At 37.2% G+C, this 13,012-nt stretch overlaps 1 protein-coding gene across 10 annotated transcripts in view; it reads left to right on the top strand.

Annotated features, from left to right (window-relative positions):
• The window catches only part of BBX (BBX high mobility group box domain containing), a 256,822-nt gene that overhangs the window by 217,241 nt on the left and 26,569 nt on the right, over nucleotides 1–13,012 (top strand). For all 10 annotated transcript variants that reach the window (XM_031456220.2, XM_031456214.2, XM_031456188.2 and 7 more), the window contains 3 exons: nucleotides 2,833–3,841; nucleotides 4,843–4,981; nucleotides 8,083–8,231. In XM_031456220.2, the coding sequence (XP_031312080.1) occupies nucleotides 2,833–3,841; nucleotides 4,843–4,981; nucleotides 8,083–8,231 (1,297 nt within the window). The remainder of the gene's footprint in view (nucleotides 1–2,832; nucleotides 3,842–4,842; nucleotides 4,982–8,082; nucleotides 8,232–13,012) is intronic.

Here is a 13,012-nt window from a genome sequence, read left to right as displayed (position 1 = left end):
GCAGTTAAGGGGACATTATGCCAGGGGAAGAGACTCACAAGAACATTAAGTCTGTCTTTTAGGATTTGAAAGTCTGTCACATGACAGAAAAAGTGGATTAATTTAAGTGGCTTCAGGAAACAACTAAGATACTGATAGGGTTATAGACTTTTTGCTTACTATTTAAAATGTTCAAACAGAACTGCCCTCTAATATGGTCACTGTCTTTGTGTGAAAAGTTGAATAAGTCATTCTCAGGAATTTTATAGTAAAATGAATTTCTACATCAGGAAGAATGTTAAATTAGATAACTTCTAGAGTGGCACCTGACTCTGAGAATCTGATTTGTGTTTACTTGGGTTTTGGTTAGTGGGATTTGTGATTTGTGGTTATTTGTTTTATTTTTATAGTTTCACTTCCAGCAATATCATTGTTTTTTTCTTATAATTTAGAATTAACATGCTCTATTTATGAAAAAAACTTTTAAGAGCCTGAAACAAGGAAGTAAAGCATGACTAGTGCTTGGTGTAATTACCTTCCCAAGAAATATTATGCTGTTTCCCAGAATATGTCCCCAGAGTGAATGTCTGCATTTGTTCCATTTCATTCCTATGTGTAGAATCCTATTGGGGTGATGAGGAGAATCGTTTTGAAATATATTGAAGCCGAGAATAGTTTGCAAAGTATTATTGGGTTTGCTGAGATGAACCTGTGCAAATGCAAACTGTTGGCATACCACTGTAAAAACCAGTGCCTCTGTGGCCAGAGGTCCCTGAAATGACTTATTAAAGGCCTTCAGAGTGATGGTGGTTGAAAACTAAAATTTACCTTGAGGATGCTTTTCTATCCTTCCTTCCAGAGCTAGTGTAGTCTCTGACCCCATATGGGATAGTTATATTCATGTAGGGCTAGGATAATTGAGAAAAGAAAATAAAAATTCTTTCAAAGTTGATACAAAACCAGCAAATCTTCCATGAGAGTAAAGAGTAGATGAAATGTCTCAGTGTTTCACAATTAATGTAAGATAACATTTTGCTTTGATCTTACTTCTGGTTCAGTTTAATAAAGGGAAGTTCTCAGTCTTTATAACTACTTGCTGAGGTCTAAAATTTAACTTACATGACTTTCTGAAAAGACAGCTCTGTTTTGAATCCATGATATTTCAGCTCTTCCCTGTGAATGATCTGAAGGGCTGGGTGCTTTTGTCGTGTTCCTTTTTTTTTTTCCAAAACCTTCCCTGTCTCCCTCCCCCCGCCTCTTATCCAGTTTCTTCCCAGACTTACTAATTATAACATAATTCTTACGGAAGGATTTGAGATGCATTGAAAGTCCTAAGGCGAAAAATGATGTAAACTAGCATATAATGTTTAATTCAATGTATTATCCATTTAAGAAATGAATTTTATTGGTGTTAATGATCTCTGACAACTTGCCATTGGTTGAAATGATGGTTTTTCTTTTAAAACATACCAGTTTCCTACTCATGTCTTGATTTGGGGCTCAGCAAGCCCTAATAGCCTTTTTCCTGTAAATTGACAATGCAAAGTAGATAACATGAGTAATGGCTAAGAATTCCTGTGCTGCCCTTGGCCTAATCGGCCTTGTCACTTGTGATGAATGCCTCAGAGGGACTGTGGAGGGGGAGAGACTGGCAGGACAACATGGGATGGGCTTTCGTGTCCTCCACTGGGCCTGGCACTTGGGGGACTCACAGGGAGTGTTCATGAAATGAAAACCCAGCACTGACAATGAATTTTACAATAAGCTGTAATTACCTCTTTTAGAAAATAGCTTTAGATCACAGTTTCAAGATTACTTGGTTGCTGGAGAGGAAGATGGCAAGTTTCTCCTTAAATACCCTGTATGTGAAATTTGGGGAGATTAAAATCTTAACCAAATTGCTTCCAGATGTGTTTTGGTATTCTAAATTCTCCGGATTTTAGGAAAATGATACAGTATATATATCTTACAGTATGCCATTAATTCCCCCAGTGCATATTCAGATTCATGGAGATTTGATAGCAAAAACATATGAATAGTCACATTAAGGTGAGATAAATGAACGTAACATGTTAAGTGGTTTTATATTAGTTCTGGTCAGAATTTGTAGCCAGGTAAGTTCGGCTCAGATGGAGTTTGCCCTCAAATGAGTTAAAACAAAAAACCCCTACCACTGATTTTCCAGAGCTTTTGTGATCTTGAAGTTATCTGTCAGCATTTGTGGGCCTGTAACGTTTTGTTCATTACCTAAAACCTGTAGTTGTTTAATGAGTCATCTTAGCATTTCTAATTTCAAGTGGCTAGGTAGAAATTGTTGCTGTTTTCCTCATTACTCCAAGAAAAAAGAAAAGGCAGATATCTGAACAGAGTTTGGGGATGATTTACTAAGTACTGCCATAAATACATCATCTCACTTAGACCTCACAGAATCCTCTGAGACAACTATCCTTACCGTTTTTATTTTACAAAGGTAGCAGATTAGAGAGGACTGAAATGACTCATTCTAGGCACATAGTTAGCAAGTAACAAAATGAAGACTCACACTCAGGTCTTTCAACTCTAGATCCTATCCTTCTTTTACCAAAGTTTGTTTTCATAGGAAAAGCTTCATTAGAAGCTAGAAAATGGGAATTTGATTATGCATGCTCCTCTGGAGTTAAATGAGTATGTCAAAACCTTTTATTGATTTGAATCATTTAAGTTAGTTCGGCAGAAGTGGATTTGTTATTGTGAAGTTTGAAGTTTGTTTTGATTATTTTTTTAAAAGGATGTAATTAAAAAATTTAAGCTAATTTCAGATATTGAATAATGACATTTTTTTATTATTCTCTCATGTTTGTCTTAACTGTTTAGATGTGCCTGGCATCAGAGGGGGTGAAAATAGAAGAATCAAAGCTAATAAAAGCTAAAGAATCAGATGGTGGAAGAATGAAAGAATTGGAGAAGGGGAAGGAAGAAAGAGAAATAAAAATGGAAAAAACAGAAGAAGCCAGGCTACAGAAAGAAGCAGAATTTGAAAAATCAGCTAAGGAGAATGTAAGAGAGTCTAAGGAATTAGGAAATTTTGAGGAGCTGCAAATGGGTGATATAATGGGTGTAAAAATGGAAGATCCCAAAGAAATTAAAAAGGAGGAATTAGAGGAAGATCAAAAATGTAGTCACTTCCCTGATTTTTCTTACTCTGCTAGTAGCAAGATAATAATAAGTGATGTTCCCAGTAGAAAGGATCACATGTGCCATCCTCATGGAATTATGATCATTGAGGATCCCACAGCATTAAACAAACCAGAAAAGCTGAAAAAGAAAAAGAAGAAAAGCAAAATAGATCGACACGGAAGTGATAAATCCACACCCAAGAAGACTTGCAAAAAGAGGCAGTCCTCAGAGTCTGACATCGAGAGTGTCATATACACCATTGAAGCTGTTGCAAAGGGAGACTGGGGCATCGAGAAACTTGGAGAAACCCCTCGCAAGAAGGTCCGCACATCCTCGAGTGGCAAGGGAAGCATTCTGGATGCCAAGCCACCAAAGAAAAAAGTGAAATCAAGAGAGAAGAAAATGTCCAAGGAGAAATCCTCAGACACTACCAAAGAGTCAAGACCTCCAGATTTCATCAGTATTTCTGCCAGCAAGAACATTCCTGGTGAGGTGCCAGAGGGTATAAAAGCAGAACCATTGACCCCTACGGAAGATGCATTACCACCCAGCCTATCTGGACAGGCCAAGCCTGAGGACAGTGACTGTCACAGGAAAATAGAGACTTGTGGCTCCCGGAAATCCGAGAGGTCTTGCAAAGGTGCTCTTTATAAAACCCTGGTGTCTGAGGGCATGCTCACCTCTCTGCGAGCTAATGTTGACAGAGGTAGGTGACTTCTCCAAATCTGAAACCTGGCAGAATTGCTCCTTTAGACCTATTGAAAAGAACCACCTTAAAGAAAGAACAATAGAGTATCAAAATAATATTTTACATTTGTACAGTTCTTTATGGTTTTAGGTCACATACATTTGTCGTTTTACCTGTATGTTTTCTGGAACCATTGAGAAGCGTTTGCATTTATTTTGTACATAGTTCTCAGGATGTGAGTGTTCAGAGTTATTCAAACCTTTTTTTTACTGGTATGGACTGGCTTTTTATTTTGAAGGCTCAGTTTTGTGTGCTTGGAGCTCTGGTTTTTAAAACTGCTGGAAATAATTTTCTGAATCAAGCAGATATGTTTGGCAGAATCTTGACCTGTAGGCTCTAGAAGCAAAAAACTTACCTAGCCTCCCCCACTAGGAAATCAAAACTATAATTGAAGAGAAGTTCTCTTTAAAACATAATAATATCCAGAAACCAGTTAATGCATATACTTTTATTCCATAGAGTGTTTCATAAACACTCATCTATTTTAAAATACGGTATCTGGCTACAGGACTTACCTCTTGCCACGTGAAATTTCAACTATAGAGATGTGTGAAAATTTGTCTGAGTTGTCCTGAATGAATATCCTTGAGAATACATAGTTCTCCAGGGATGTCATTCCCTATGTCTTGGGGAAATTAGAATTCATAGTGCCCATCAGCAAAAGGCTCTCACACTTCAGGCTGATTCTCTAATGGAAAAGCTAGCAGTAGTTAGTCTGTTTCATGAGCCATGTGGTACCTGTTGAGTTGTGATGAGACAATGAATCACAGAGGCCGTAAGCTCCTTTTCTGCATGTTCTGTTATGGAGGGTGGTCCAGATCACTCTGACCACTCTGAAATAGTTAATAGCATCATGCAAATGCTAGCTAAGGAGTGAGGAGGTTGCTTGTGAAGCAGCTGAGATGATTTGCCCTCCGTCCCCATATACTAAGCACACTCTTCCTGTCAAATTTCCTTAGGGAAACGAAGCTCAGGAAAAGGAAACTCCTCCGATCACGAGGGGTGTTGGAGTGAAGAAAGCTGGACATTTAACCAGAGTGGGACCAGTGGGAGCAAGAAGTTCAAGAAGACAAAGACAAAGGAAGATTCTCTCCTCGGGTAAGTGCCTGTGAGCACAGTCAGCCACACTACACAGACGCCAAGTGTGGTGAGATTTCCAGGGTAAACAAATCACTAACTGCTTGTTCTTTGCGTATCCGTTCAGCACTTACTGCGGTCTTAGTGAACAGGTGAAGGAATACAAATGAGGTGTATCACGTGATTCCTGCTGTTAACATGGTTATGTGAGTGATAGTGTCACTCACATTTTAAGTACAGTGGAGAATATGTAGATTTTAGACTTAGGCCTGAGTTTGAATGGAGGTCCACCCCATTAGTGGTGTGACATTGTAAATCCTTTGGTATCACCAGATGCATTTCCCTTCTGAAGTTTACGACGGATACTGTGTAAGTATGTTTACGTTTTGCTAATTTTACATACTGTATGTACTTCATTTAATATTTCTAAAGGTTATGTACATGTTTATAAAACAATGAAACTATAAATAAAATTATGTTTCTACCTCTAACCTTGTTTTGTTTAAACCATGTTCTGTTGCTCTAAGATAAAATTTTAGATTACATATTCTCTTCATACAGAGACTATTCAGTAACTAATTATGTAATAAAATGCAGTATCAAGAAATAGCATATGTCAAGACAATATCATTAAGAATTATTTCATTTTTTATGATATAAAACAGACACCTAATACCAGTCTTCACACAAAGCACTTTGTTATTTAGGAGATCCAGTACTTTATATTGCTGAGGAAAGCATCTGTGTATTCAGTTGTCCTGTTTTGAAGATCCTTTGCAGTTTCTCATTAGCTCAATTTGAAAAGAATACATTGGGGAATAGAAATAAGTACATTTTCATATATTCCACATTTTTTCATAAGTGTGTTTAAAGGTATGCAAATTTTATGCATTGGGAGTATCGTATTTGGTTATTCATAAATATTTGCATTTCTGTATATGGGATAATATTTTTTTTTCAACTGGACATTACAGTCCTTTAAAGTCTGGTTTATCCTAAGGCTCTACATCATCACATAGTGCGAGGGTGGAAATTATTTCTCATGATGATGACGATATATTTATAATTTTAAATATTTCCATTCTAATATTTTTGAAGTCCGAAGTATTCAGATTAGTTTTGCTTACATCATGCTTAAACAGTGGCATGACAGCCTTTACATTTGTCATGGTCAAATACTTTTAAATGCAGAATTTCCTTAAAAAGTGACCACTGAGCATCAGACCAAGTGTCTGTATCTTCTGAAACTCCTTGCCCTGTGGGTCTGCATGCTGAGAGAGGGGCAGGTCTTGCTGCAGACAGTATGAAGGCCCAGGGAAATAAAGCAGGCATGAGGGTTCCCCAGCAGAAAGTTCTCTGATGCTTCCATTAGAAACTAAACTAGTGGGAGAGGTGCTTTCACCAATTTTCTCTGAGGGACAAGAAAAGTGAAAGAATCTTTTGAAAGTCTGTTCCTGAAAAGAGACTGGGGTGTGGGGTGTCTTTGTTTATTTGTTTTAATCATTTCTAAGGAAGCCGCATGTACTTAAGTGGGGATGTGGTTTTCTACAGGCTGAATCAGTGGTCAAACTCTGGTCTCTCCTCCTCTCCTTTCTTTAAATATTGGCCTGTCAGAATCAGACTGTCTGAGTTTGCTTTGTTTAGAACATGCTAACATAGTGATTTAGCAGTGAAAAATGCCAGGTCCTGTCGGTCTTCTCTGAGATTTCTAAATGAGCATTTTAAACCTTTTTATCACAGAAAATGTGCTACCTGTTTAGTTAACTGTAGCCAATAAAAAATTCACTCTGTTGGCAGTTCTACTTTTTGGCAGCCTTCTCCAAGAAAAACATAGGTGATTACTCTAGTTGAAAAAAGGGAAAAGAAGGTCCCAAGAGATCTTACGAGTTACACCTTGCATTTGCATATTTTTCTTCCAGTTATTTAGCGTCTGAAAAATTCATGACTTAGCTTTCTGATAGTATCTGATTTTCCATTAGTATAAACATGTTTTAACTGAAATGAGGACAGACAATTTTGAGGGAGAAACATCCCCCCTGCCTACCACCATTCACTGCTGTGATATATCTGAGTAGTAGCCTTTTTCTGTTGGCCATTTTGGTGGTCACCTTGACTGTCTTATCACTTCTTCCAGTTCTTGTACATTCCTCCAGAACTGAGAACAATCTTAGGTGGACACATATCACGTACATCCCCCAGGCAGCAGCCTAACACACTGGCTTTTTGTAAGTCTGTACTCCAAGCTGCTCTCTTCCCAGTACGCCTTCCCTTTTCCATCTACCGAGCACAGCATTTTTCTCCCGCAGCCTCTCCCATCTGTTTGGGTTGCATCTTAGTTAATAAGTCTCACTATAAAGGAAAGCCAGCAGCCAGCCTAGGCTCCAGCAGGCATGCTGGCATTGCCGTATAGGGGCCTTAGAGACAGTCAAAAGCAGGCTAAGGATTTCCCAACTTCACGGGTGACATTTTCTGAAGTCATTTGTGGTTTGCGTTAAAACGATGTTGCCTCTCTGCCAATGTGTTCATTGAAAACTGGCTTTACTTTTCTCATTGAGTGTTTTGTCCTCATCCTGGTCAACTGTGCAGAATTTTTTTTTCTGATATTCAGAATATTTGTTTGCATTTTCTTTGTATAGGTATGTTTTAATTAAGTACTAACTAGTCAATAGATTTTTTTAATTAAGCTTACAAAATTACCAATATGCCATATTATCAGTAAGCTTGCCAGTGTTTATATGTGTATATGAGAATCTTTAGAATGAGAAACTTATCTGAATGGAACATGCTTTGTGTTGAATTTAATAAAAAATTCTCATGCTAAGGGAGAGAACAGCAAATTCTCACCTTCAAAAATATTCTATTATTTTATCTAATGTTCCTGCTTTTCTAAGGTAATAACATAATCTTTCATGTGAGTTTACTAAGAAAACCGTGCTGGTAAATCTTTTCAAGCATTTCTGAAAAGATGTTTTTTGTCCTTGAAAAGAATTTATTAACAATGCCCTAATTCTTAGGGACCCCATTTTCAAATGAAATATTTTAAAATATATCTTGTATCATTTTCTGTTTTAATATTTACATCATATGCTGATTGATTCTATCCCCTCCCCTTTTTTTATTAGCTCAGCAAAGCTGGATGAAGAATTTGAAAAGAAATTCAACAGCCTCCCTCAATACAGTCCTGTTACATTTGACCGGAAATGTGTACCTGTCCCAAGAAAAAAGAAGAAGACTGGAAATATGTCCTCAGAACCGACTAAAACCAGCAAAGGTTAGATGTGTGCTGTGCCTTCATGCAGCGCGGTCAGAATCTAACCTATTCTAAGCCTCTGCAGCTCCCTTTAGATACGCAGTCGGGTTTAGAATTGAAGCAGCAGTGAGTTGGAATTTCAGGTTGCTTTCCAATATTATCTTGGTTCTTGCTCACTTCTTTCTCCCTTCTTTCCTTCCTAGTTCTCCTCAGTCTCCATCCTTTGGCATCTCAACCTGGGTACATTTGCCTTTAAACGTGTAGCTCTCTTGAAAGTGTTACATATGGCCTTCGACCTTCTGCTCTCAGAATTCAAACTGGGTACCTTGAGCTTTTCTTGAGCAGAAACTGCTGGCTGAGTCCAATTCTTCTGTTGCCTGTGTGTCTGCAACAGGTTGGACTCTGGGGCAGTGAAATTCTAACATTGACCTAGTAAGCAGACTCTATTCTTTACTGGCATTATGAACCAAATGAAAATAAGACTCCCCACAATACTCTGGCAATATATTTTTATTGGTTTTGTCAAATTTAGAAAAATACTGTGTTTAGCATATTCATTTCCAGGAATGTCAGATTCTCCTCTGTGTATATCAGGGAAGCTTTTTAAATTATCAACATGACTTGGGTGGATCTCAGCACTCATTGGGGCAACACTGTAGTTCATGAGGCGGTTTAAAGAGTGTAGGGACATTTTCAGTGGTCTCAATATCTGGGACCACTGTTACATTTGTGGGACAGGGGCAGAAGCTGGGGTTCTAAATATCCTCACCTATGCGGGACATTCAAACACAATAAAAGATTGTGCTACCCAAAACAACAGTATTGCTCCCATTGAGAAACTTGTCTTCTGATTTTACTTCGGTCTAAAGATTGATGGGGAAATATGCTTCTAGTTTTCCACCGAGATATGAAAGACTTCGGTAGCTCTCTTGTCAGGATGGTGAATGGAGAGATGAAGAGCTAGTGTGACCAAGGTTCTGTTGTTTCCAGGGTCAAAGTCAGAGCAGGATTTGATGAAAGGGTTCTTCTAATTGCCCTGTAAAAGTGGATACCTGTTCCTTGCTTTATGTCAAATCGGATTAATTCTGTTCTTTTGTGTATTTTGGTCAGATGGATGGATAGATAATGATATTAATCTTTATGTAAATCTTGCTAAAATGTAGCAATCATAGATAATAATCAAAGATAAATATTGAGATATGTGATTTCATGGATTTGGGGAGAAGATAGAAAGTGTATGTCGAGGAAAAATTATGTCTCTGAAGAAACCTGTTTAGGTTCTCCCTCAAGACCTGAAAACCCCTCCTTGTACACTGCAGTTGAAACAACTGGGGAGGGTCACTTTGAGATCTGTATCTCAAGATGGATTTGAAGGCTGAAGAAAATTCCCCCTTAATGATTAAAGGCAGGGAGGAATGTAAAAGTGATTTTAGAATTAGCTCAGTTTTCTGCTGTGGTTAATAAAAACAAGTCTAGTAAATAAAGAACTAAAAAAGAAATGTTGCATCACCAAGTTTGCTCATCTGGGAAAATAAAATAAGGTTGTTCTGAGATTTTCCAAGATAAGCAGAAAAGAAATAAAGCAGCTTGTTGACAGGTAGGTAGCTGAACACATAATAGATCACCAAGTGAAATGACAGTCCTTGCGCCCTCGAGATACTTAGGAGTACGCAAAGTAGTCCATGAGCCCAAAGATGCCAGGTATCTTGAGCCCCCGTAATTCAAGGATTTAAAGTTGCTGATAAACACCTGACAGGCCAATAAAATGGAACTTAATTGATTGATGTGCAGGATGCATTCTCTTCCTCTACTTGCAGTTTGAGACATTAATTTTAGAGCTCTGAAGTTGGCCGAATTATCTTTCAGGAACTGTAACAATAGATTTATTTTTGTAAAGCTATAAAACCCTGAAGTTAGGATCTATTTTCATGAGACCTTCTCTTGGGTCTTGGTTGTCTGTTACATGTTTTTCCTCTCCCAGCTGAGATTAACAGTATTTCTTTTGATGTGAAATAGCTTTTTGGTGCTTTGGATTATGCTTCATACAATATCACCTTAACTCTTCCATTATGCCTCTCAAGCCACAAAGTCCCTGGTTTTTATACAGTGTATCAGTAACTACATAGGTGGGAAGTCTGTTAAGACCTTAGATTTTGCTCTGCATTCCAACTCATGGAGCAAAATGCAATTAAAATAAAGCAGAAATTAAATAATATATTCTCTATTTAGCAAACGAAAGAAATAGTATTTATGACTGATTGTAATTTGGCATTAGCAGCACCAGTGTACTATCCTACAAGTTATTATGAAATTATCATACCAGCTGTGCTTTAATTGCCTGATCTTTAACGGATAGAAGAGATTGTTTTCTTAGACTCTAGACCCTTTGCATCTTTGCATAATGAATCGTTCAAAGCAAACACTGTGTGTGAGATCCTTAGTTCATTAGTAAAGGAGCATGTGTTCATAGGAGACCTCATTTTTTTCTCCAAGAGTTCACCATTTGTTTGTATTTTATTTTCTCCTATATTTTTTATTTGACATTCATTATGTTTCTTTCCCTGACTTAAACTAGGTACTTTTAAAAAAAAATCTATTTCAGATTATATAAAATATATAGATTTTTTTCTGAAATATAATTTCTAGAGGAAATGATTACATAGCATTTATATAGTTATATATCTCAAAATCATAGTACCTGCTTGGTCTTACACTTCTGTTTTTCCAGTGGTGATCTTCTTTATATCTGTATTTCCAAGTAGTCTCTTCCCCTTTCCCATGATCCCCTCCACTATCTCTGCCCTGTCCCTTATTTCTATGTAATAGATCTTGTCAGAAACTATGCAATAAAAATTGGTGAAAATAATCGATGTCACCTTCCTCAAATGAGGCTCAGACTACGTTATAGTAGACTTAGGATATAGGTGATTTAGGAATAGAATTTCCCTTTGCTTCTAAGAACAAATTATCCAGGAAATTATGATCCGTTTAACTCAAATTGCAAGTCGGCTGAAGCAGCCCATTCCTGTAGTATTTTCTGGTTTATCTCTCACGGTTACTTGTATGTATTCAAGTGAAAGCTTTAAATTATAAGTCTAAATTTAATTGCTACTTCTTAAGAGATTTGTTTGACATATTACTTAAAGTATACTGTTAATATATGAAGCACTTTTTACAAAACTATCAGAAGTCAGAGTGCTCTGCAAAATAGTAATTTTCAAGCGAGGTTGGGTCATGGAGAGAAAGTTAATTGAGTTCAATTTAGAGTGTTTAAATTATGCCCAAACTTGACCCTTGACTTAAGTTTTCCTCCCTTATCTCTTTATCTTTTCACATTGTTTTTTAGCCCATTATCAAACATACTGTTGGTCTTTCTCATTTTTTCCAATGCACACTTACTGCAAGATTGAATATCAAATGGTTAAGGATTAGAGATTTTAAAAAAAAACACAGTAGTAATAAAAGAAGCAGGTTTACAAAATTAAAGATTGAGGACAGAATCCCCTGTTTGGGATTGAGCCAACCTACAGACACTGTCAGTGCTCGAGAACCAAGATCTAATGAGAACTGGGCCATTCTTTCCTATCAGGAAATGATAGCTTCCAGGTTGGGCATAGCTCTGCTTTTTTGTTCTGTAACTGTGAGTTTCATTGCCACCAAACATTTTCATAAACATGATGACAACGCATTTGCAGATATAAAAGGTATACCTAATATAATCCCGAGTTTTTTTTAACGAGGCACGCATGTCTAGCCCAATAAGGTGGCTCCTTCCCCTCAGTGAGTTCTAACTTGATTGTGGCTGGTTTTCTTGAACTTAATCAAGTCCACAGATCCATATGCCCAGCAGCTGTAAGCACTTTTCTATACATTATTACAAAGGAATTTATTGTTTCATTGATCATTCATTCTTTACATCCATTACAGAAATTACACCCTAGTCTTAGCATAAAACCTTTTGGTCTTTTTATAGCTTAAAAATATGAAACTGTAGAAACTGGGCATTAAGCCACCACCATTCAAGTTATGCCTAACATTTGTTTCCTACAGCAGTTTTAAAGAGCAAGTTTCTCTTAATTCACCTTACCTGCTGACTTTGAAAAATTGCCATACCACACTAATACTGAAATGGCTCCTGTGTCACTACACTTCTCAGCCAAAACATGTCTATTTTTCAGCAAACCATGAACAACATTAATGTTTTGGAAAAGTTACTGTAAATGCCTCTATGGCACCCCTTTTGCCCTCTCAGATTATGATTTGTCTCTGCTCTTTTCTACCCAGCTGTGAAGCTGGGGTGCAAGAGGAAGTTATACCTTCAAAAATACATGCCATTCTACCCAAAAGGAAATGTGGAGTCCTAAGCTAGCTTACATGCCAGTTAACAGGTGATTTTGTCATAGGAAGTGGAAACTGATACAGTCTTTCAAGGCATTTGGTAGGAAGATGAGGGGATGAGCCAGCATAGAAACTTGAGGTGGTTTAGTGGAAGACAATTGCCAGTTCTTTGCTTTCTGAATGATTCCTTCTAAAACTCTTGTCTTTCCTTTGACTTCCTACCTTCTTTTCCCTCCTTAGACATTTCTACAGTAAGGTAACAATTAACTAAGGAAAAAATAATAAATTTTCTTATATTTGCTATTTATTACAAATTTTGACTGTTTTCTTTAGACAGAATATCAAACATATGCCATACTGGTGGGCAGGAATCGAAATGTTCACTTCTTGACTCTAAAATTGCTGCTTTTCAGTAAATACAATCCTATTACTCCTTCAGGTTCATCACTTTTTTATCTGAGGTT

This window comes from Camelus dromedarius, chromosome 2, assembly GCF_036321535.1.
Source record: "Camelus dromedarius isolate mCamDro1 chromosome 2, mCamDro1.pat, whole genome shotgun sequence".
NCBI lineage: Eukaryota > Metazoa > Chordata > Mammalia > Artiodactyla > Camelidae > Camelus > Camelus dromedarius.
This window is presented reverse-complemented; position numbering and strand designations above follow the sequence as displayed.